Below are 22,684 nucleotides of genomic sequence, written 5' to 3'. Positions count from 1 at the left end.
TAGTAGAATCTTTAGGATTATTGAGAATAATATTTAAATAATTATGGAATACAAGAATTCTCGGAGGTCGGGACTGCAAACATATGATTTATCTAGAAAGCAATACCTATGTCAAAAGTCATATGATATGGTCTAAAAGCACCTTGGAGATTGCCAGTTTGTTTAAATTAGGGCTTTAAAAGCCCTTAAAAGATACTTGCTTATGACAGACAGACAGACAGACAGACAGACAATAGATAGATAGTCTCTGCTAAGCGGCATCATGTGTATTCATGCTTGGTGAAAAAGAGGAGAAGTCTTGTCTTTCACAGCCAGCATGGAAGCACAGGACACTTGTTTGGTAGCAAAATAATATCTGTCTGACTTGTCTGTCTGTCAAATGTTTTCCATGGTTTTTTCAAGCCCAGAAACAGAAAACCATGAAAACAGGTAAATTATTATAAACAACATATTTGGGCCCAGCAGAGGTAAGATGGCACTAGAACGGCCAGATACAAAAAAAAAGGACAGGGAGCAGGTTCCTTCAATAGTTCTGTGATAGAGGTGATTTTCACGGGCAAAAGGCCCAGATCAAGTCTGACATTGGATATTAACTTTTTTGAAGGGCCAAAATCCCCTACATGGACCACAGCCTACCTGATATTCAAAGCTAATCAAAATTTTGACTAAATACATAGCTATGGGTTTAATGCAGGGGCAGCTCATCCATTATGCGAAGTAAGCGGTAGCAGAACACTTTTTTTGCCAGAGGTGCAGAGGCGCCTCTGTAAATGCCCCTCGACCGCCACTTGAGGAGCGCCCTCTCAGCTCACAACAGCCCTAGCAGTCGGGGGGAGCCTCTGCTTTCTTGCCTCGCTGCCGGGCAATCCTCTTCCCAAAGGGGCTGGGTCCTTGAGCCTCGCCTAGCCCCTCTCGTTCCTGCTTCACCCGGCCACTGGGTCTGGAGGCGTGTCTGAAGACCCCAGCGTGCGCACCAAAGGTTGCCTCTTCTCCTGACTTTCTCTTCAGCCACTGGGACCAAGAGAGAGAGAGAGAGAGAGAGTCCCTCCGGCTGGAGGTATCTCCCACCTCCGCTCCCTCCTTTGTTTTTGTGCCTACCTTCAGGAAAGGTGGCCATTTCCACCTCTCTCTCTCTCTCTCTCTCTCTTGGTCCCAATAGCTGAGGAGAAAGTCAGGAGAAGAGGTGACTTTTAGTGCACACGCTGGAGTCTTCAGGCACGCCTCCGGACCCAAAGCGGGCCAGGCAAGGGAGCAAGTGCGGCAAGTGTAGTTACTGGGATGTATAGTTCACCTACAATCAAAGAGCATTCTGAACTCCACCAATGATGGAATTGAACCAAATATGGCACACAGAACTCCCACGACGAACAGAAAATATATATCAATGATTGGTTGCAGGGAGGCACCAAAATACTGTTTGCTTACCGTTGAAAATTACCTAGGGCCGCTTCTGGTTTAATGGGTCTACTTTAGCTGGGATTAGCAACTGAATTTTGACTAGGGATGCTTATTATGTACATGGTATTAGACATGTAGTATTTCTCACCATTGAGCACTACTGGGTCCAACAAAGTCCCCTGATTTAGATGAAAGTATTCTTCCCACCAGCTGCAGACGCTGCAAATGAATAACACAAGAGCATGACATCTGCTTACATTTTTTCCTAGCATTCATTACTGTTCAGTCATCCATCTGATGAAGTGAATTATAGTCCATGAAAAGTCATGCAAATAAAACTGAACCTCTATAGGCTTTTAAGGTGCCATACTACTCTATTGCTCTTGATAATGATAAACCTTTTTGTCATCTTGGGAAAAGATTAAAATTAATGTGTAAGAGCAGAATTTGGAGAAGTTGCATCTTTGGACAATTCCCCGAGTTGGTCCAAAAAATAAATGTTTCGAGTTTTCAACAGTTTCATGGCAGGCCGAAATTCGGCATGCAATTGTCATGGTCCCTATCCATGCTGCAAACTAATCTTTTAATTTCTGCTTCTTGGGGGGAAATGCACTTGAGGGACTAGCCATTTTGATGTAATCTCACAGTGCAATGCCCCCTTATGCTTTTCTAGCAAACTTCCCAGCCAGCCTTTCCAGGTAGTCGTATTAATGTATTTCTCACTTTACATCATGTCTGTTTCTACTTTCTTCCAGAAACTGAGGTTTATTAAAGCAGAAACAAATAAGACATTCAACAAAGCAATAATGGAGCCCACCAGTCAGAAGATAACAATTCAAACTACTACCAAAAAAAATTACAACATCCAGAATGACAAGCACAAACAAAGAGATAAATGTAGAATTCTCAAGGATTGTGAAAGCCTTCGTGGAAGAGCTGATTTTCACTAATTGCCTTAAAATGAACAACAGATTGAGCCACAAGAATCTCCCTTGGGGTAAATATTATCATAGCAGTGGATCTCACTTTTGAACCTGTTGTCCTGAAGCTTATTTGGCGCCTCTGTATTTACTTTGAATGCTTACCTTTTTAGAGCTTCCAGAACTCTGCAACCAGCATGGCTGCTTCTGGGAGTTGTAATCCAAAAAGAAACTTTATTAGTCTCCATGCCTTTCACAAATAGTCGTTTTCCACAACTGCCCTGCTTTTCTTGGATATAATCCATTTATTTCTTCCCAAGATCTGATTTACTTCAGATTGGATTCAACCAAAGGCCCTGATCTTGTCAGGTTGCCAATGCCTGCCCAGACCGACCTCTGATACCAGTTTTATTGCCAATCAGTCTAGTCCTGAAGATGCAGGAACTGTCAAAACTATGAATTTAACTCAAGGCGGCTTGATCTTATTTTCTCAATCTCAATGAACTTTGAATGACTTTGAATAATTACATAGTTCTCTGTCATTAATATGTAACTTGGGGATGAATACTTTGCCATTAGTGGTAACATTTACAATGTGGCTGATACTGGAGGTACTCAGAGTAGCCATTACAGTGTCACACTTGGTTTAAGGCATTTGATTCGCTCTCCTGAAGGGATACTCTGTGACAGCAAACACAAAAAGGTGCCAAAGCTTGTGTGCATGTGTGCGTGCGTGCTTAAGAATAAGAAAGAGTCACTTTGTGGGTTTCACGCACAGATGTAAGGCAACAATGTGGTTTGTATTTATGTAGCACCTTAAATTCTAGAATTGTGTTGAATTATTTATAGAGGAAACTTGCTGAAACTTGCAGACTCAGCTAAAGTTCTCGACTGAATAATCCCCATCATCCTTGACTCTCAGATATACTGACTGGAGCTGATGACATTGGGTCCACCATTTGAAAGATACTGGGTTCTCCACTGTTGAATTACAGTAAGAAGAGGAAGGATATGTTGGGCCTTAGCCAATAAAGGAACCCACAGTTGCACAATGGGTTAAATCCTTGTCGGCAGGACTGAAGACCAACAGGTCAGAGGTTGGAATCTGGGAAGAGTGTGGATGAGTTCCCTCTATCAGCTCCAGCTCCCCATGCGGGGACATGAGAGAAGCGTCCCACAAGGATGGTAAAAAAATAAAAAAAACATCCAGGTGTCCCTGGGCAACATCTTTGCAAATGGCCAATTCTCTCACACGAGAAGTGACTTGCAGTTTCTCAAGTTGCTCCTGACATGAAAAAAGCCAATATGAATAGATGGGTAGTCAATGAATTATTAAACTTTGCTTTATGTGTGTGAAATGGCCTTTCTAGAAACAGTATAATATTCTTGAAAAGCAGCCTATGCAACAAAACATGCTTCCACAGTATTACAGTAGAATAATTATGAATGTAGAGCACTTTCTAAATCCAAAATACAACTGAATACTGTTGTCACCGTCGATGTTCTACATTCTGGTAGACTTTAGAAGTTATGATTCAGGCAGTCATTTAACATAAGAACACTTTGCTCGCTTGGAAATTCAGTGATAGGTTTTAAAATTTCATCTTTTGAATTTAAAAGTGATAGGTAAAGTTTTCCTTGCATATGTGGTCAATGCTAATTGGGAGGTTTATTTATTTATCGTGTCAGAAGCGAATTGAGGGTATAGTTATAATGTATTTAAAAACACAAACAACATTAAAAATTTGGCATTATAGTAAATGTCATTTGACCAGAGGTATAGGCACAGAAGCCCTGACAGAAAACAAGACACAGACTAGGAAAAAGTAATGGCTTTGGACAAAAGAGAGGCTACTAAAGATATGAGAAAACTTTTCAACCGCTTGTTAGTTCCCATTTCATTAGTTCTACTTTTTTGCAGATTATTACAGGCATCCCTCCAAATCCACAAGTTCTGTATGCACAAATTCAACCATCTGCAACTTGAAATTAAAAAAAATATATCCAAAAAGCAAGGCTTGCTTTTGCCATTTTACATAAGGGAAATTATATTATTTTGCCATTGAGCACCCATGGGTTTTGGGTATCCACAGGGTGTCCTGGAACCAAACTTCAGCAGATGCCAAGGGTCCAGTGTAACTTTCCAGAGATTTATTATCGAAGGCTTTCATGATCAGAATCACTGGGTTGTTGTAGGTTTTTTTGGCCATATAGCCCAAAAAAACCTTACAACATTTTCACAGATTGTTTACTCAGTTATTTTAATTCCTAGTTGCAAACTGGCTCATTAATGCCATAGTACTTGCTCTCCTCAGTGGTGTACTCAGCCGCCAATCTACATTTAAACTGGCTAGCCTGGACTTGAAAAAATAAACTACAACATGCTAATAAGAGGCTGGAAATGTCTTCCAATATTTCTGTGACTCTGATTAAACACCAGGGATAGAGAAAGTGAGGTCACAAGCAGCACCCAGATCCCTTTGTATGTATTTACTTTAATTTTAGTAAGCTACTTTGTGTTCCAGTTTTGGAGAAAAGCCTGGATATAAATGAACTAGTACAACTAGTACAGCAACAACTACTTATTATTCTAGTACAACCTCTATATCTGTGGGACCAGTACCTATGATTTCATTTATCCATGTCTGAAAAAATATATTCTCTCTAGGCATTTTCTAGGTCCAACGCCATGACTTTATGATATTCTAACACCAAGTCCTTCCTTTCAGTAGGGTTCACTATTATCCACAGTTTGCATATACATATGAAATCAGGGAAAGCATCCCTCACAGATACAGCAGTTGTACCCTACTATTATAACAACTACTGCTATTTTTAAGTGTTCCCTAGGAATCTATCTGAAGCCCCCAGATCATTCCAATTAATTAAAATGGATCGTCTCACACTTCAGTACCATCCAAACACCCTTAAACCAACCATCAAAAAGGCAGATTACCTCTTCCTCCCCTCCCCAAATTCTAAGAATCTTTTTTTTACTTCTGAAAGTGAAATTTATTTACTTATTTCAGACATTTATATCCTGTCCTATCTCAGCCTCCGCAGAGGGACTCAGGGCGGCTAACAAAGTAATGTGATGTCACTTATATTCTACACTTCTACTCACCATGCCCTGCATTTTATGGATCTATACAAGGAACCATGGTGTAGGAGTCTCATAGCTCAAAAGGACTCTTCCATTGCCCAGGATAAGAACATGTGCTCTCTGAAGAGGCATTATGACAAACCAGAGATTAGTTTGCCCATCCTTTCTATGCAAAGTTGGGGATCTATTTAGGCCAAGGAAAGGAAGCTTGTGGCTACCCTAATGCTGTCAGACATACTGCAAATCCTAAAGGTTCTACCTACCATAGCCAATGGTTAGGATTTTTTTTTTAAAAGTCAAAATACTGGTGGACTATAACTGCTAGCATCCTTCACCAGTCATCCACTCTTGATCTAAGCATTTTTACTGTCATTTCAAGGCAGGTCTGGTTGCTTCTAAATATGTCGGTTGCTTGACTCTCTCCATGGAGGAATACTTCCTGCCTGAAAGATGATCATTTAAGATATATGCCTGAAAAACTCAAATATACATGACTAGTCATCATTATAACCACAGAATACACAAGTATTTTTGTAATTCCTGGAATCAAGAATCCCGCTTGTCATGAGTTTTTGCCCAAGTCTAACAGTATTTTCAGGATCTGGGTGTAAACAGGCAGGAAAATTGCAAACATTTATTTATAATGGGAATGATGGATGAACAAACACAAGCAGGCAGGAAGTATGTTACTCAAGATCCCCCAGAGAGTCACTGGCTAAGCTGGGAACCAAACCCAGATCTTTCACCAGCATCCTTGCCTTAGCCACAGGTTTCCCTCCTCCCCGTGCTTTGTAGCAGAAAGATGGCAAGTAAATAAATGCAGGAGCCACAAAAGCATTTCAGGTTCACTAGAAGAGTGTGGACAACGGCTCCTCTGCCGTGCTTGTAGGTGGCACAGGCAAAGTGACAAAGGAATGTGTGTCCAAAGGGGATGATTATAATCACACCACCAGACTCCAGCACCCTCAGGGCAAGGAGCCAGGCCCACAGTACTTTGGGTTAAAGAGTTTCCTGGACGTCACTTGTGTGCTTGACTCATCCATGACTTCGCAACAGAGTAATTAACTAGCCCAAATGTTGTACTGATAAAACCTCACTCCCACGATCCGGAACCCACAATTTGGAGGCAGCAGCTTGTACAAAAAGAGATTCATTAAGCCCTGAACAGAACTTGGAAATGTTAGTTTTGGGGTCTATAATAACCTCCCAAATCCTTCATCCAGCAATGCCACTGAGACCTTTTGTTTTGTAAACAAAACAAATTTCCACAGGTTCTATGAGAGTCATAATATTAGCTCCAAAACACCTATTTATTTCGGCTCCAAGTAAAAATGTAGTTATTCATTGAAGCCTTGGGGGCCTAACTGATACACTCTGAAATATCTGTGCACATGATTCTAAACTGTTTTAGCCTTCTTGACCTGTTTTCACTTGTCAGTTTAATTAAAATGCTTTCATTCTATTTCAATTATGTTCATGATTTTAACATGGTTGCATTTATTGCATTAGTATGTTGCCTTGAGATCGCATGCTATAAGGTGGATTATAAATATTTAAATAAACTAATTAACCTTTCCAGGACAGCATGCTGCAGTTGGAATGGATGGCACTTCCTATCATCCTTTGCCAGTGCTATATGGGTTAGGGATTATAGAATGTTTAGCCCAATAGAAGGGTACTGGTGCAGCGGGTTAAACCACTGAGCTGCTGAACTTGCTGACCAAAAGGTTGGCAGTTTGAATCCAGGGAGCAGGGTGAGCTCCTGCTGTTAGCACCAGCTCCTACCAACCTAGCAGTTCAAAAACATGCAAATGTGAGTAGATTAATAGGTACCACTCCTGTTGGAAGGTAACGGCGCTCCATGCAGTCATGCCAGCAACATGACCTTGGAGGTGTCTATGGACAACACCAATGCTTTGTCTTAGAAATGGAGATGAGCACCACCACCTCCCCAGAGTTGGGCACAACTAGATTTAATGTCAAGGGGAAACCTTTACCTTTTTAAGGGTACTAAATTGATGGAATCTGCTCTAACTGTAAGTAGAACTGCTTTGGACAACCAGCTGTGGACATGGACCTCTGCTCTTCAAATGATCACAGCATCCAAGGTAAATCTTAGTGGGTGGGGCATCAAGAAAGAAGGTGTAACTTAAATATCACAGGATTTATGGACTACAAGAACTCAAAGCAATTGTATGTTGCCACTCGTTGTTTCTTTGGCTGCCCTCTGCTGGCTATTTATCCACTTTTAAAATGTTATCCTGCAGTGATGAAAGAAAGAGAACAGATCTTAGACCCCCTTTGAGGTCCAAAACACAATTTCCTGGGGAACTGGCACTATTAAGTCTCAGTCTGTTTCCCACAAGTCCCAACGTTGACTGTCGAAGGATTTATCTGTGTTGATAGAAATCCTCTCAAACTCTGATCAAGGAGGGAGTCCTCCTTTGCCAAGTTGTTTTTGTGGTGGGAATAAGTACATCTCCTTAGATCTGCAATGACGCCACTAGGCCTTTCTGGTCCCCCAAGGAGCAAGTTGGTGATAATGTCAAAACCACTAGGATGAGATCAATCATATGTTTTGCCCAAAGACCATGGTAACTGGCCAATTTTTTTAAGTGATTAGATTACTCTCAGAAGGGCCAGCTCTCAAGGACCTATCATATCATCACACCAGCAAACAGTCCGGCCAGTGCTGTGCAAAAGCCTCCTACATTTTTGCCCACTAGATCTAGTGAAATGTAATATATCAATCACCAACATACTTTGTGTCTTACTCCCTGGAACACAAAGGACATGCAGTGCGTGAGAGAATTGGCCTTGGAGCACACACTACATATTCAAAATTATTTGATTCAGATGAAGTTACATCTTGACAATTTTCAAGTGGATGCTAACATGGGATTGGACAGAAGACAGATCAAGATCTATTGAGAAATCTCTAGGTGATTTGGGACAGCTTAGCAAGAAGTTTTTTTAAACAATCTCAGCAAAAAAAATGACTGCCACTGTCCATCAGAGGGCTAAATTTCATTGCTGAAATCAAGAAAGTTAAGACAACTACAGTAGAAGTGGCTTTGTATGTGGGAGGTATGTATGCATTGTTTAATTATAGTACTCCAAAGCAAGGTTCAAAGTAAAACAAACTCATTTCACATTAGACTCCTATAATGCCTTCTATGTGCAGAATACAGTAGCTAAAGTGCATTTCCAAGTTATGTATATTTCATAAGGCACTGGGTATGTATACATTACTAAAACATTAGACAGGGTTTTGTTATTGACCTACAAGACCCTCAGCATGTCAAAACTAGGATAACTAGTAGATGCCCTGCCCCTATCTGAGCCAAATGGACCCTTCAGATCCTTAGCACAAGCCTTATTGGATGTTTCACAGCCAATGTATTATGTTATATCATGGCCAGCCCTTCTCAATTTGGCACCCAACCACTGGAATATTTCTCCCATTGTGAGCTGACAGGTAGGCCCCATCTACACTGCCATATACAATTGATATTATATGCTTTGAACTAGATTATATGGCAATGTAGATCCATTTGTAGATACTGTATTCTGTTTTAACCATCTGCTGAAACCACACCTGTTTGTAAAGACTGATTTCAGTTATCTAACCTGTTCTGTTTTTCTGTTGGTGTGATTTTAAAAATGTGTTTTTTTTTGTTGGTGTGATTTTAAAAATGTGTTGTTTTCTAAATTATATATTTAAAATTTTATATTGGATCTGAATTGTAATATCAAGGCACTTCCAGGCGGCATCAAAATGCAGTCTGCAAAAAATCCTGGGACCTGACAGCAAGTCCACACACAGACCTATCAATCCTAGGAAATGCTCTCCCACCATTTTCACACCTTCCTTTGAAGCAGATCAAGTTGGAGGGCAGATGGGGGGCATACACTGAAAGGTTTTGGTTAATTAAGGAATGATTTCAGAGAGTTCTAATTGCTTTACAATTGTGCTTCCCTTTAGCCACCTGGGTGTCCATGACTCCATTTTTTGATAGCCTGATCAGCTGTTTCGGGATTTTAAAACAAGTGGGCTAGAGCAGTCTACACAAAGGGTTGGGAAGGAAGTCACATGTTTTTCATGACTGCAGGGATGTACAATCATGCGAAGGTGCACATTTTCGGGGCAGAATTGGGTTTTAAGCACACCCTTTAAACACGTGTTTTCAGCTGTTAACCTTATTTCACACGTGCTTTCCCCAAACCTCGTTTAGGCACCCCTGCCTCTTTTTTTCCTGGTTACATCTGGGTTTTTACTGCATGTGTAGAAGAGCCCTCAGATTTGTTTGAATCAACCAGTTATTAACTTGATTCATCCATCCATTGGCTCAGAATTCTTTAATGTTATGTTTCTTCTGCTAGTCTCCAGTTGGAGGATCTTGAGGTGTATGTTCAAAACAAAAGCTCAGAATAGATTCTCTCAGTCTGTCCAACACTGCTTAAAACCTTATGTAAACATTATATCACTGTATCCAGAACTAGCGGTGCCCCCCCCCCATCCTCCCTGACAACATTGGTGCAATGCTTTACTTGTTTTATGGTGTTTTTACAACATTCAATATGTTTAATGGTCTTAATTTTTATTTATATGTCTATTGAATTTAGTTGAATTATGGTTTTTTTGTCTTATATATAATGTGGCATTGAATTTTATTAATATTCAAGTCACTCTGAGTCTCCCTCGGGGTGAGGAAGAGTGGGATAGAAATTGAGTAAATAAATAAATAAACAAACAAATATTCAACTTTCTTAAATTGTTTGCTATTCATAGACACTTTTCAAAAATGCCTGCTGTAAGACTATAGAATGGGAAGGAACTATTCAAGAAGATGAACAGAAGGCAGATGCTGCTGCTGTTGTGTCTGCTGCTGCCATCTCTCTCCTGCTCCCCCCCCCCCTTCCACAATTCTGTTCATTCTGCCAACCCGTAGGGCTGGCTTTGGCAGTTGTTCAGCACTAGAACACATGGCATTTTACAGCTGGTGTTACTATACTCAGGTCCTATTTGTGGACTCTCCAAAGACAACTAAATGGTTGAGCACAATGTGAACAGAATGCAAGTTTAGATTGGCCTTTGATCTGACCCAGCAGGATTCCTCTTGTGCTCTAAAAGGCCACAGATCCCGTCTGTGGCATCAACACTTAGGCTGGGAGAGACCCCTGTCTGAAATGGATCCTGCTTCATATAGAATACTGAGATGGAGTTACCAATAGTCTGTTTCAGTATAGCACAACATCTGCTCAATATTCTAAGATAATAAGGTAACACACGGGTTTGAATGTGAATATTGTCCAAAGCTGGGGCACATCCTTGCTAGCAGCACCTCTTTTATGGAATACCTTCTTTGGATAAATCTGTCAGATTCTTTTCATTGCTGGAGTTCAGAGAACAAATAATGTCCATTTAATTTCAATGGCTAAAAATATCAATCTCTTTATGGCCTAGATCCCATTGGTCAGTCCCAGCAAGAGTAGACATGTTGAATAAATGGGCTTTATGTGTTCTATGACTCTACTTGATTTGTCAGTAATCATTAGGACCTAGGTTGAGTGCCTTTTTTTCAAATGCCTACTTTAATTCTTGTGATGAACATTATCAAATTGTATCTTTTCAATTAAGTGGTATAATTCTTTTAATTTCCTTTGGGGATCTTCACCTGTTGCTTGAACCCACAGTGTACTTCATGGCACCAATATGGAAAGCTTTTGGGAAGATAGGCAGACAAATGTCAGTGTGCTGGAAGAAGCAAAGACCACCAGCATTGAGGTGATGGTCCTCCACAATCAACTCCGCTCTGAATCCCCTTGTGGGGAGAAGGGCAGGATAGAAATGTATGAAATAAATAAATAACTCCTCTGGACCAGCCACTTGGTCCGAATGCCCAACCACCATGTCCCAAAGCAGTTGCTCTACTCCAAACTCAAGAATGGGAAATGCAATGTTGGTGGACAGGAAAAGAGATTCAAAGATGGACTCAAAGCCAAACTTAGAAACCGTGGCATTGACACCGAGAACTGAGAAGCCCTGGCCCTTGAGAGCTTTTGCTGGAGGTCAGCTGTGACCAGCAGTGCTGTAGAATTTCAAGAGGCACGAATGGAGGGTGAAAAAGAGAAAGGTGCCAAGAGGAAGGCGTGTCAAGCCAACCCTGACCGGGACCCAGGGAAATGACCTTGGAGGACCACATCTGGCTTGTGGGCCTTAGTTTGGGGACCTCTGATCTAATAGATCCCCATCTTTTGATTACTGATCATTCACCTTCCGTCTCTGTGGAGTTCCCCCTACCCCGAGGGTTACTCACAGCATTTCCAACCTTGCTTCACTCTCTGAGTAGCTACAGTACAGTCTCACTTATCCAACATAAACAGGCCGGCAGAATGTTGAATAAGCATAAAAGTTGGATAATAAGGAGAGATTAAGGAAAGGCCTATTAAACGTCAAATTGCGTTATGATTTTACAAATTAAGCAGAAAAACATCATGTTTTACAACAAATAGACAGAAAAAGCAGTTCAATACATGGTAACGTTATGTAGTAATTACTGTATTTACTAATTTAGCACCAAAAACATTGCAATGTATTGAAACAGCTGTGGATCCAGGCAAGGGGCAGACTGTGTTGGGTAATACAGAATGTTGGATGAGCGAAGGTTGGATAAGCAAGACTCTACTGTAGATGCCTTGGGGTTGTTACATGATAATTGGTGTTCTTGTGGCACTGAATGCAACACTTGCACTGTCCACCTTTTATATGCCAAGCATCAATGTTTACTTCTTTCTTTCTTTTTTCTTTTTGCATTGTTTGGGCATCTAAACTCTTGGATGTTTTAAGATTCTGAAGCATGAGCACATCCAAGCAACATGTACAAAGAAAGTACAACATTTCTAAGTGTAATCCAGAGCTTGGAAGATATTTATTTATTTAATGATTTAAAACTTTTATATACTGTGTTCTTCTCTAACCTCTGTAGAGGGACTCAGGATGGTTCATAGCAAGGATTCAATGCCAACAAATAAAACCATTTGAACATCATACATAACAATAGATAAAACTACAATAAAATAACATACATGTTCTTGTTTGGGGGCTACAACTCCCACAAACCCCCAGTCATAGCCACCCTGGTTGGATATTATGTAAGCTGCAGTAAAATATGTAATATGGTCATGTGCTGGATAAGTACCTGTTTTTGTTGGGGGGGGGGAGGGGGGTTTGGATGAAATGAGCTTTCCCATGCTACTGCTGAGCTCAACAGGCAGAGCCTGGAATGACTGGCTATTGTCATATGTATGCAGGAGGTTGTTTTCTTCTCTATTTTGCAGCTGAGTTATTTTTAAAAATCAATTTTAAAGAAAAGCCAGGAAGAAACCAACCCAAGTTGAACCTCTGCCCTTCTCTGCATTATCCTTTTGAGCTTCCAGGCCCAGCTCTGCCAATACATACAAGACGATCCCAGCCTTTCTTCCAGATGAGGCTATAGTCCTCTTTTGCCATCCAAGATCTTAAAGCTTTAATCCTAAACATCCCAGTTAAATTGCAGTTTTGTGTGTCCCTATCACATCCTTGTTGTTGTGTAGCTAAGTCCACTTCAGTCCTCCTCTGTCCTCAGGAATCAGATATTCTAGAAACCAGACCCAAGTACACCCTAGAAACAGCTGCAATTTCAAGCTAGTCTTCTGGAATGTCCATGCATGTCTTAGAAGAGTATTAATATTTTGATAGGAAAGTGAAAGAAGTTCTAAGCCAAGCTCAGAAGGTTTACTTTTTGGATCAAAACTCCCCAGATTCCATACTTGCGATTGAGCTGGGTGGGGGATTTGGGGCATTATATCATGTAGTATTTTTTAGAGTGGTGCTACAAAGCATGGCAACAAATGTTTAAACACTGTTCACACTAAACTTGTCAGTTACAGAGAGCATGCTCTAGAAAGTTAACTATTGCACCTCATATTGACATATACCAAATATCACACATATAACCTCCTAGTCCCTTAGCTGACACAGACCCTCACATGCCAAAAAGGAAATCCCAGTATGAGCCCCTTGATGTGAAATTCATTCATAAATCTCTCACAGCAGGAGGTCCTCAATCCTTGCTGTCATTAACCTGCCTGAAGTCAAGAAAACAATGGCCAAAGCCTTACCCCATCTTCTCTGGAATGAGACGCCACCAGTCCATGGAAGCTTTTGTGTGTGTGTGTCAGGAGTGACTTGAGAAACTGCAAGTCACTTCTTGTGTGAGAGAACTAGCTGGCTGCAAGGACATGCCCAGGGGACACCCGGATGTTTTACCACCCTTGTGGGAGGCTTCTCTCATGTCCCCGCATGGAGAGCTGGAGCTAAGAGAGGGAGCTCATCCACGCTCTCCCCGGATCGAACCTCTGACCTGCCAGCACAAGGATTTAACCCACTGGGCCATTGCTTAATGCTAATTGCACACAGCACTTTTGAGTGTTTTCATCTATCAGTTAGGTTCACTCTGTATTCTCATGTTTATCTCCCTCTTGCCATGATAATAGGTTTGGTGGCAAACAGAGCTTGGAGAAGTTACCTTTGTGTTTAATGCCCCCAGACTTCCCTATGCTGGTCTCTTTCAAGAGGTATCACATTGAGAAGTGGCTGGGTAGCTCTGTAGAGAAATTAATTACTTGATTCAGACAGAGGGAGTGAAACTATGTCTTAGGGTCATATGAACAAGTTTTGGCCCATTTGGCAGTTTTTTTAATGTTTGGGGCAACTTGAGAAACTGCAAGTCACTTCTGGTATGAGAGAATTGGCCATCTGCAAGGATGCAGCCCAGGGGATGCCTGGATGTTTTGATGCTTTATCATCCTTGTGGGAAGCTTCTCTCATGTCCCCGCATGGGGAGCTAGAGCTGACAGAGGGAGCTCATCCATGCTGTCCCAGGATTCGAACCTACGACCTATTGGTCTTCAGTCCTGCCAACACAAGGGTTTAACCTATTGCGCCACTGGGGGCTCCTACAAACTTGGAATTTGTTAAAGAGAAATAAGATTGGGAGACAAACAGATCTGACTAAGAGCTTCAGTTTTGTAGGCTAGATATCCTCCTAAAAGCCACCAAGAATTTTGATTCCCCCTTTAAATCTCCCTGCATTGTTTGACTTGTAAAAAGAAAAAAACAGTATTTTTTTTAGAAATCTGAAGTGAAATTTGGTTTCTTCTATTTTAAACTGAAGAAAGGGGAGATTTGTAGAGTTCCGTGGTCAGAAACCTTGTCCTGGCCAACTAGAGTTATCCCACTTCTGTTTCAGAACAGCAGGACAAGGACAGTGAGGATCACAAAGATTCTCCTTAATCATATTCTGATTATGGTTAGGAGAAGGCAGATGGACAAGCAGGAAGAGGAAATAGGACCTAGGTAAATCAGAAGACTCTGTGCAGAAATTGACCCTTCATTGGCATTTGGCTCCCAGCAGTGACTTAGCAATACCAGCTCCTGGCCCTAGCATAACTGATGAGTTGGCTGGCCATCAGTTGCCATTATTTTAAAATAACGTTTTCTTATTTTGGCAGACACACATGTATATGTTCACATATGCATATGTCTCTGTTTGCAGAGGGAGCATAAAGTTGGGGTACTCTATAACAGAGCTTCTGAAAGTTTTCCACTTGAGTTCTCTTCTGGATTGAGAAATTTCTACGTGTCTCCAGATATATAGGTAAATAAAACGGGTATAAAACAAACATTTGCTGATAGATAAGCATTTGCAAGACATGCAAAACAGCCTGATTTCCCCATTTTATGAAGTACAGCTGAAGCATCTTCTGCAGAGTCCATGGTAAGCCCTGCACAACAAAATCATGCAAATGTCTAAAACAGGCACTAGGTGGCGCTCAGAAAACTTTGACTGTTGCCATATTTTTTCAAAACTTCAACACTGAGCTAAGGGGACTCCATTTGAGGCAGGAACCCACGGTTTAAGACGTAGTGGTTTAGGAAATGTAGTCTATTGAAACTGAGGGAAAATTCATGCAGAAAACAGTAACACTAGCAAAGGCAATTATATTCTTAACATTGCGCACTGGAAAAAAAAATCTTTATAACACATAATGTGAGCATCCCAGCACTAAGCAAGTCAGCTGAAACATTTAGGATGATAGCAAATCTCAGGATAGACCAAAACCTTTTAATGAACCAGATAATTGTGTGGTTGATATTCCCCTCTCCATCTCCATTAATGCACAAAAGTTGTGCTTTATGCTTATACTCTGCTGTGCAAGATCCTTTCAAGCAAACCCATGATTGCTTTCTAGCAGGCTGGAATTGGTTGTCCACATGAGTGGGACTCACCATGGCCTTTTCCTCTACCGTTGATGCTCTTGTTCTTGTACATGTGCAGTAAATATAATTATCTATTGTCTGAGCCATTGCAGTATGCAAGCTGACCACTTGCTGACTGAGACATCAAGGGACAACTTGTCCATGGGACCAGACCACCAACCATCAAGGGGAACCATCTGAATGGGTTACCAGGGATAACTTTGAGAAAGTTATGGAAAAACCAGACACATGAGAGTGTTCGCACGGCCCAGCACCAAATGAAACACTGCACTTCCCAAAAGTGTCAGCCTATTCATATTCATACCTAACAGCTTCCTAACACTGGGCCCTGAAGAACATGCGTGTGTGAAATCCACCTGATGTGTGTGACAGATCTACTCTGTGTTTTCTGGATGGAGTGAAACCGATGTGATGAGTGATGGGGAAGAATGAGAGGCAGGAGTGATCAGGATATTGGGTTGCTGTGAGTTTTCTGGGCTGTCTGGCCATGTTCCAGAAGCATTATCTCCTGATGTTTCACTCACATCTATGGCAGGCATCCTCAGAGGTTGAGGGATGTGTTGGAAACTAGGAAAGTGGGGTGTATATATCTGTGGACTGTCCAGGGTGGGAGAAAGAACTCTTGTCTGTTTGAGGCAGGTGTGAATGTTGCAATTGGACTCCTTGATTAGCATTGAATAGCCTTGCAACTTCAAGGCCTGGCTACTTCCTGCATGGGGGAATCCTTTGTTGAGAGATGTTAGCTGGCCCTGATTGTTTCCTGTCTGGAATTCTTCTGATATCTTAGTGTTGTTCTTTATTTATTCCAGACAGTAAACAATCGGGGCCAGCTAACACCTCTAAACAAAGGATTCCCCCGGCAGGAAGCAGCCAGGCTTTGAAGCTGCAATGCTTTTAAATGATCACCAAGGTGGTCAATTGCACCATTTACATCTGCCTCACTCAGACAAGAGTTCTTTCTCCCACCCTGGACATTCCACAGATATATAAACTCCACTTGCCTAGACCCCTCAACCTCTGAGGATACCTGCCAGAGATGTGGGCAAAACATCAAGAGAGAATGCTTCTGGAGCATGGCCAGACAGCCTGGAAAATTCACAGCAACCCAGTGATTCTGGCTATGAAAGCCTTCGACAACACATAGATTAGGGTATTGTTAGTTACACCTCCTTCATATAGGTCTATCACCCACCTCACAAGGCTAGAGTCCAGTAGGTTCTCAACCTGGGGTCCCCAGGTGTTTTTGGCCTAAGACTCCCAGAAATCCCAACCAGCTGTTAGGATTTCTGGGAGTTGAAGACCAAAAACATCTGGGGACCCAAGGTTTAGAACCACTGGGCTAGACAGAGGATAAGAGACTTGAGTTAGGGGGACTCTATGCTTTCCACCCTAAGCGCCTCAACCCAATCTCCTGCTGGAGTTCTCATTTCAAGCCACCTACTTGGCTACAGCACTCGGGGAAGGGAGGGCTCGGTGGAGTGTCGCTCTCTTTCCCAACCTGCTGCCCCCGTGCCCCTTGGAGCCCTGGGTGCCAGGCCTGCCCATGGGGGTGGGAGGCAGAGGCAGGCCAAGGGTTGGCCCGGGCTTGATCGGGGAGGCTAGGCCAGCGAGTGTGACAAGGGCGGAGATGAATCACCTTCGCTAATGAATTATGTGCCGGATTGCAGGGAAGGAAGCGAGGCTGGAAGGGGGAAAGAAAGCACTTAAAAAGGGATCAGGACAGGTTGGGTGAAATTCTTAATAGATTTAAATAGGTCATGTTTCGACAGATACCTGGGCTCCCCCCCCCCCCCCCACCAGCGCGGGGCTGGTTCGTGTAATGAAGCCCCTCCGCCCGTCCCTCTCTGGAGGCCTTGCTGTTTGAGGAAGGGGCGCAGATGGGGAGGGGGCGCTTCGGGAAGGGCTTGGCCTCGCACAAGATCTCTCCCCCCCTTTTTTTTCCTTCTTCTTCTTCTTTTAATTAAAGTTGACTTACTGGATGGGGGGAGAGTGGAGGTGCCCCGCCTGCCTCCTCAGAGGAGGGGTCTCTTTCCCTCCCTCCCCCTCCCTCCCTCCCTTCCTTCCCTCTCCTTCTGGGAGGAATGTAGCCCCAGGACAGCTCAGCGCTTGCCGGCTCCCCATCCTGAGGAGGAGCGCCTTTACCTGGCGGTCCCCGCGGGCTTGGGACGGGGCGGGGAGGGAAGGAGGGAAGGGAAGGAGGGAGCCCAGGCTCAGGATGAGCCAAGAAGGGGGCTGGGAAGGGGAGGGAAGGGGAGGGGGAGGCAGGAGGAACCCAGTCCGTCCTATAAAGATCCCTTGTCTGGGAGGATCACGGAAAAGGAGCGTTGGGCATTTTGGGAGGACTCTGGGCACAGGGGCTTCAAGGCGACTCCGGGCGCACTGTCGAGGCGGACACAGACCATTAGTCACAGCTGGAAGAGACCAAAGGGCCACCCTGCCCATTCTGCCATTCACACAGGCAAAGCACTCCCTGTAGAGAGTCATCCTCCTTGTGCTTAATCGGCTCCCCCCCCCCCCCCCCAGAAAGAGACTCCACCCCGTACTGAGACAGTACGGTCAGGAAGTTCTTCAATATGATACCAAAGGCTTTCATAGCCGGAATCACTGGGTTGTTGTGAGTTTTCTGGGCCATGTTCCAGAAGCATTCTCTCCTGACGTTTCGCCTGCATCTATAGCAGGCATTCTCAGAGGTTGTGAAGTCAGTTGGAAACCAGGCAAGTAGGGTTTATATATCTGTGGAATATCCAGGATGGGAGACTTTTGTTTGCTTGAGGCATGAGTAAATGCTGAAATTGGCCACCTTGATTAGCATTGCACAGCCCTGCAGCTTCAAAGCCTAACTGCTTACTGCCTGGGGGAATCTTTTGTTGGAAGTTAGCTGGCCCTGATTGATTCCTGTCTGGAATAAATAAAACACAACACTCAGAAAGCAGGGGACTTCCAGACAGGAAACTAATCAGGGCCAGCTAACGTCTCCCAACAAATGACTCCCCTAGGCAGGAAGTAGTCAGGCTTTGAAGCTGCAAGACCATTCAATGCTAATCAAGCTGGCCAGTTGCAACATTCACACTTGCCTCAAACAGACAAGAGTTCTTTCTCCCACCCTGAACATTCCACAGATATATCAACTCCACTTGCCTAGTTTCCAACAGACCGCATAACCTCTGAGGATGTCTGCCATAGAGGTGGGCGAAATGTCAGGACAGAATGCTTCTGGAACATGGCCATTCAGCCCGGAAAACTCACAGCAACCCAGTGAAACCCATGAAACCCAGTTCTTCCTCATGTTTAGGTGCCATTTGTACCCGGGGCTCCGGGTACTAGTCTCTGGAGCAGTAGGAAACTAGGGCCCCTTCCGCACAGCCCTATATCCCAGAATATCAAGGCAGAAAATCCCACAATATCTGCTTTGAACTGGGTTATCTGAGTCCACACTCAGATAATGTGGGATTTTCTGCCTTGATATTCTGGGATATAGGGCTGTGAGGAAGGGCCCAAGTTCAGCCCACAGAGCTGCATGAGGCAATGATGGAGAGCGGGAGTAAGAGGACTGGTGAGGTCCTTCGAGGGTCTTGTCCTCGTGGCCACCCAAGGCTCGCCTTCCTTTCCAAAGGCACCTGTGGTCGTCCTCGGCCCCATTGGCCCCTCGCCGCCCTCCCTTCTCGCCAAGCGCTGCCCCCAAGGGGCCCCTCGAAGCTTTCCCCTCGCCCCCTTCCCTCCCTCCCTCCCTCCGTCGCGCCGCGTGGGCTACTCACCACCAAAGCCCGATGATGTTGGCCGGGCAGAGCAAGATGAAGAAAAGCCCCAGCTGGGTGCGGGAGGGGGGCAACATCCTGCCCCGGGCCCGCGGAGGGAAAGGAGGGGGAGGAGGAAGAGGAGGGGGGAAGAGGAGAAGGAAGAGGGGAGGAGGAAGGGGGCGCGAGGGCCCGTCTCCACCGCCGTCGGGGGCTCTTCGGGCGAGGTGGGCGACCGCCGAGGGGCCGGGCGAGCCTCGAGGGTGGCTGCCGACGCCGCCGCCGCTGCTGCTGCGCCGAGCCCCGTCCCAGGTCGAGGAGGCGAGGAGGCAGGCGAAGCGGAGGGAGGGAGGGAGGGACGAGGCTGACAGGCGGGGAGGGGACGCCCCCGAAAGAAGACACAGGGAGGCAGAGGGAGGGAGAGGGAAGAGGGGGCTGAGCCAGTGCCAAGCGCCGCATTCCCGGCGCACCGCGATTGCCATCTCCCTCCGGACAGAGGGACCGAGAGGGAAAGAGGGGGAAGATGGCAGAAGGGATATATTGGGGGCCCAAGGGGGGGGGGGCAGTCGTGTATATAAACGTCCCAGGAAAGGCACGGAATGTAGTGCCCCCCACCCGTCCACATACACTAAGCCCAGGGCAAAAACCCTCTCTAGGGGCGCATCCACACGAGAGAAGGAATGCAGGCTGCCACGGCTCAGGTCGAGGGAATCCCGGGAGCTGTGGGTTTCCAATGCCTGCTTTGCCAAAGAGGGATGGGGCCTCCCCAAACTACAGATTCCAGTAGTATTGAGACATGGCGGTTCAAGTGGTGTAAATTGCATTAGTCCCACAGCTTGTTGTTTATTCGTTCAGTCGCTCCCGACTCTTCGACTCTTCCTGACTTCATGGACCATCCCACGCCAGAGCTCCCTGTCGGCCGTCACCACCCCCAGCACCTTCAAGATCAAGCCAGTCACTTCAAGGATACCATCCACACATCTTGCCCTTGGTCGGCCCCTCTTCCTTTTACCTTCAATTTCCCCCAGCATCATTGTCTTCTCTAAGCTTTCCTGTCTTCTCACCCACAGCTTAGACGCCCCCTAAGTTTCTCCAGATACACAGCGCCTCCTCCGCTTTCAATCCGGAGCAAAGGGGCTGATTCTGACCGTGGAGGCTTCGCCGGGTAGAGGTGGTTTGGGCTCCAGCAGCTCAAAAAGGGGCGAGAGGACCGCCGGTTTGGTCCCCAAAGCCTCGACGACGGCCCTCTCCCTTCCAGGCTCTGCAAGTGGGATGCCCCACAGGCCTTGCGCCCTTTCCTTCTTCCATAGAAAGCGAATATTGGAGAACTATAAACGGGGATACCAAGAGTATTCTGTGCATGTGCAGAGTGGGCCCTTGTCTAACTGGGGGATCCCACCAGCAATTGTATCACCACTATCCGAAACACACACACACAGGGCCCTTCCACACAGCTGAATGAAATCCCACATTTTCTACTTTGAATTGGAATATATGGCAGTGTGGACTCAGATAACCCAGTTCAAAGCAAATATTGTGGGATTTCTGCCATGATATTCTGGTTTATATGGCTGTGTGGAAGGGCCCACAGACGGCTTCATTTATAGTCTGGCGTCTGTCAGGAGACCAGAAGCACCAAACCTGAGCGGAGAAGTTAAGAAGCAAAACATCTAGGCATTTAGACCATTCTATTTTCCGCTCTTAATCCTCCATTGTCCTAGGCCTATAAAGCACCACCAATTTTCTGATCTTGGGAACTAAGCAGGGTCAGCCCCAGCTAATACTTAAGTGGGGGACTGCCAACGAATATCATTACCAGGTACTGCAGGTTGTCTTCTGAGGAAGGAAATGACAAAAGCGCCTCTGCTATTCCTTCCTAAGAAAACCCTAGGAAATCCATGGGCGAACCAGGGGCCCTTCCACACAACCCTATATCCCAGAATATCAAGGCAGAAAAATCCCACAATATCTGCTGTGAGTTGGTTTATCTGAGGGCCCTTCCATGCAGCCCTACATCCCAGAATATCAAGGCAGAAAAATCCCACGTTATCTGAGTGTGGACTCAGATAACCCAATTCAAAGTGGATATTGTGGGATTTCCTGCCTGGGATATAAGGCAGTGTAGACCCAGTCTGAGAAGCAACTAGGACAATTTAGGTCTGCTACTCAAGAGTAATGACCTGTATTTCCAAAAACTATGAACCCAAGCATCTCTCTCCAACTGCCAATTCCTTATAGCCACTGAGGGCCCTCCCACACAGCTCTATATCCCAGAAAATATATCAAGGCAGAAAATCCCACAACATCTGCTTTGAACTGGGTTGAGTCCACACTCAGATAATGTGGGATTTTCTGCCTTGATATTCTGGCATATAGGGCTGTGCGGAAGGGCCGTGAGTCTCTTGCTCACTTGGTAGCCAAGGGCAAGTTTCAGCCTTTTATTTGGAATGTATGGATGCTAATCATAACTAGATTATCTGTCACTCTGAAGAATGTGAAGATCCATAGGCATGGCCCTGATCTAGACTAAGTGTGAGGGGGTTCTTCCTTTTTCTAAAAGGAACAGATACATTTTGGAAAGAGAAATCTAAATCTGTCAGTTATTATTGCTAGAGCAGGAATCAGAAAAGTGCTGCATTCTTTTGTTGCTTCTGGGCACCTAACGCACATTTACCTTGGCAGGAAGCAAGAGAAGACTGCTAGTGTGGAAGCCCCACTGAAAGATATTGGGATAACTTCTGAGCAAACATGCATGGGATCCTACAGTCAGGATATAGACCTAGGGACTTGGCGTTGTCTCACGTTTAAACACAGGGCCACTCACTCCTGAATAAACATGCACAGGCTGGCTGACTTTGTAGAAAACCCTGAAGGGACTGGAGACTTTTCCTCAGACCTTGCAATCACTGCCTGCTTAGTAGGCCACCCTTCTTCCCACTTTGCAGGCAAGAGGGGGAAACTGACTGGAAAGATACAGATTTGCTCAGACCAGATTTGCTGCTATGTTGGCAGAGGAAGGCAGGTCTCCCAGGTTCAAGTGCAACAGTTAATCCCCCTTTGCAGCGTGTATATTTTTGTCAATCAACCCATCCCCATTTGTCTTCTTTGAAGCTTTCCGGCTCTGTTGGCACAAAAAGTAAGATATGGCGCACACACACAGGGAAAAGGCGTACCAACCCTTCCTTGCCTGGGGATGAACACTGAG

At 44.6% G+C, this 22,684-nt stretch overlaps 1 protein-coding gene across 2 annotated transcripts in view; it reads right to left on the bottom strand.

The window, feature by feature from the left end:
- The window catches only part of WNT6 (Wnt family member 6), a 53,410-nt gene extending 33,613 nt beyond the window's left edge, over positions 1-19,797 (bottom strand). Inside the window, exon 1 of one of the 2 annotated variants that reach the window (XM_067460652.1) lies at positions 19,501-19,797. Coding sequence is in view for 1 of the 2 variants with exons in the window: in XM_060773245.2 (XP_060629228.2) it covers positions 19,501-19,577 (77 nt within the window). In the remaining variant the exon portion in view is untranslated. The remainder of the gene's footprint in view (positions 1-19,500) is intronic. The other variant, XM_060773245.2, reaches the window with a different exon arrangement.
- Positions 19,798-22,684: the final 2,887 nt, after the last annotated feature.

This window comes from Anolis sagrei, chromosome 1, assembly GCF_037176765.1.
Source record: "Anolis sagrei isolate rAnoSag1 chromosome 1, rAnoSag1.mat, whole genome shotgun sequence".
In the NCBI taxonomy this organism is placed as follows: Eukaryota; Metazoa; Chordata; class Lepidosauria; order Squamata; family Dactyloidae; genus Anolis; species Anolis sagrei.
Note: the sequence above shows the minus strand (reverse complement) of the source record. Positions and strands in the feature narration are given on the sequence as shown.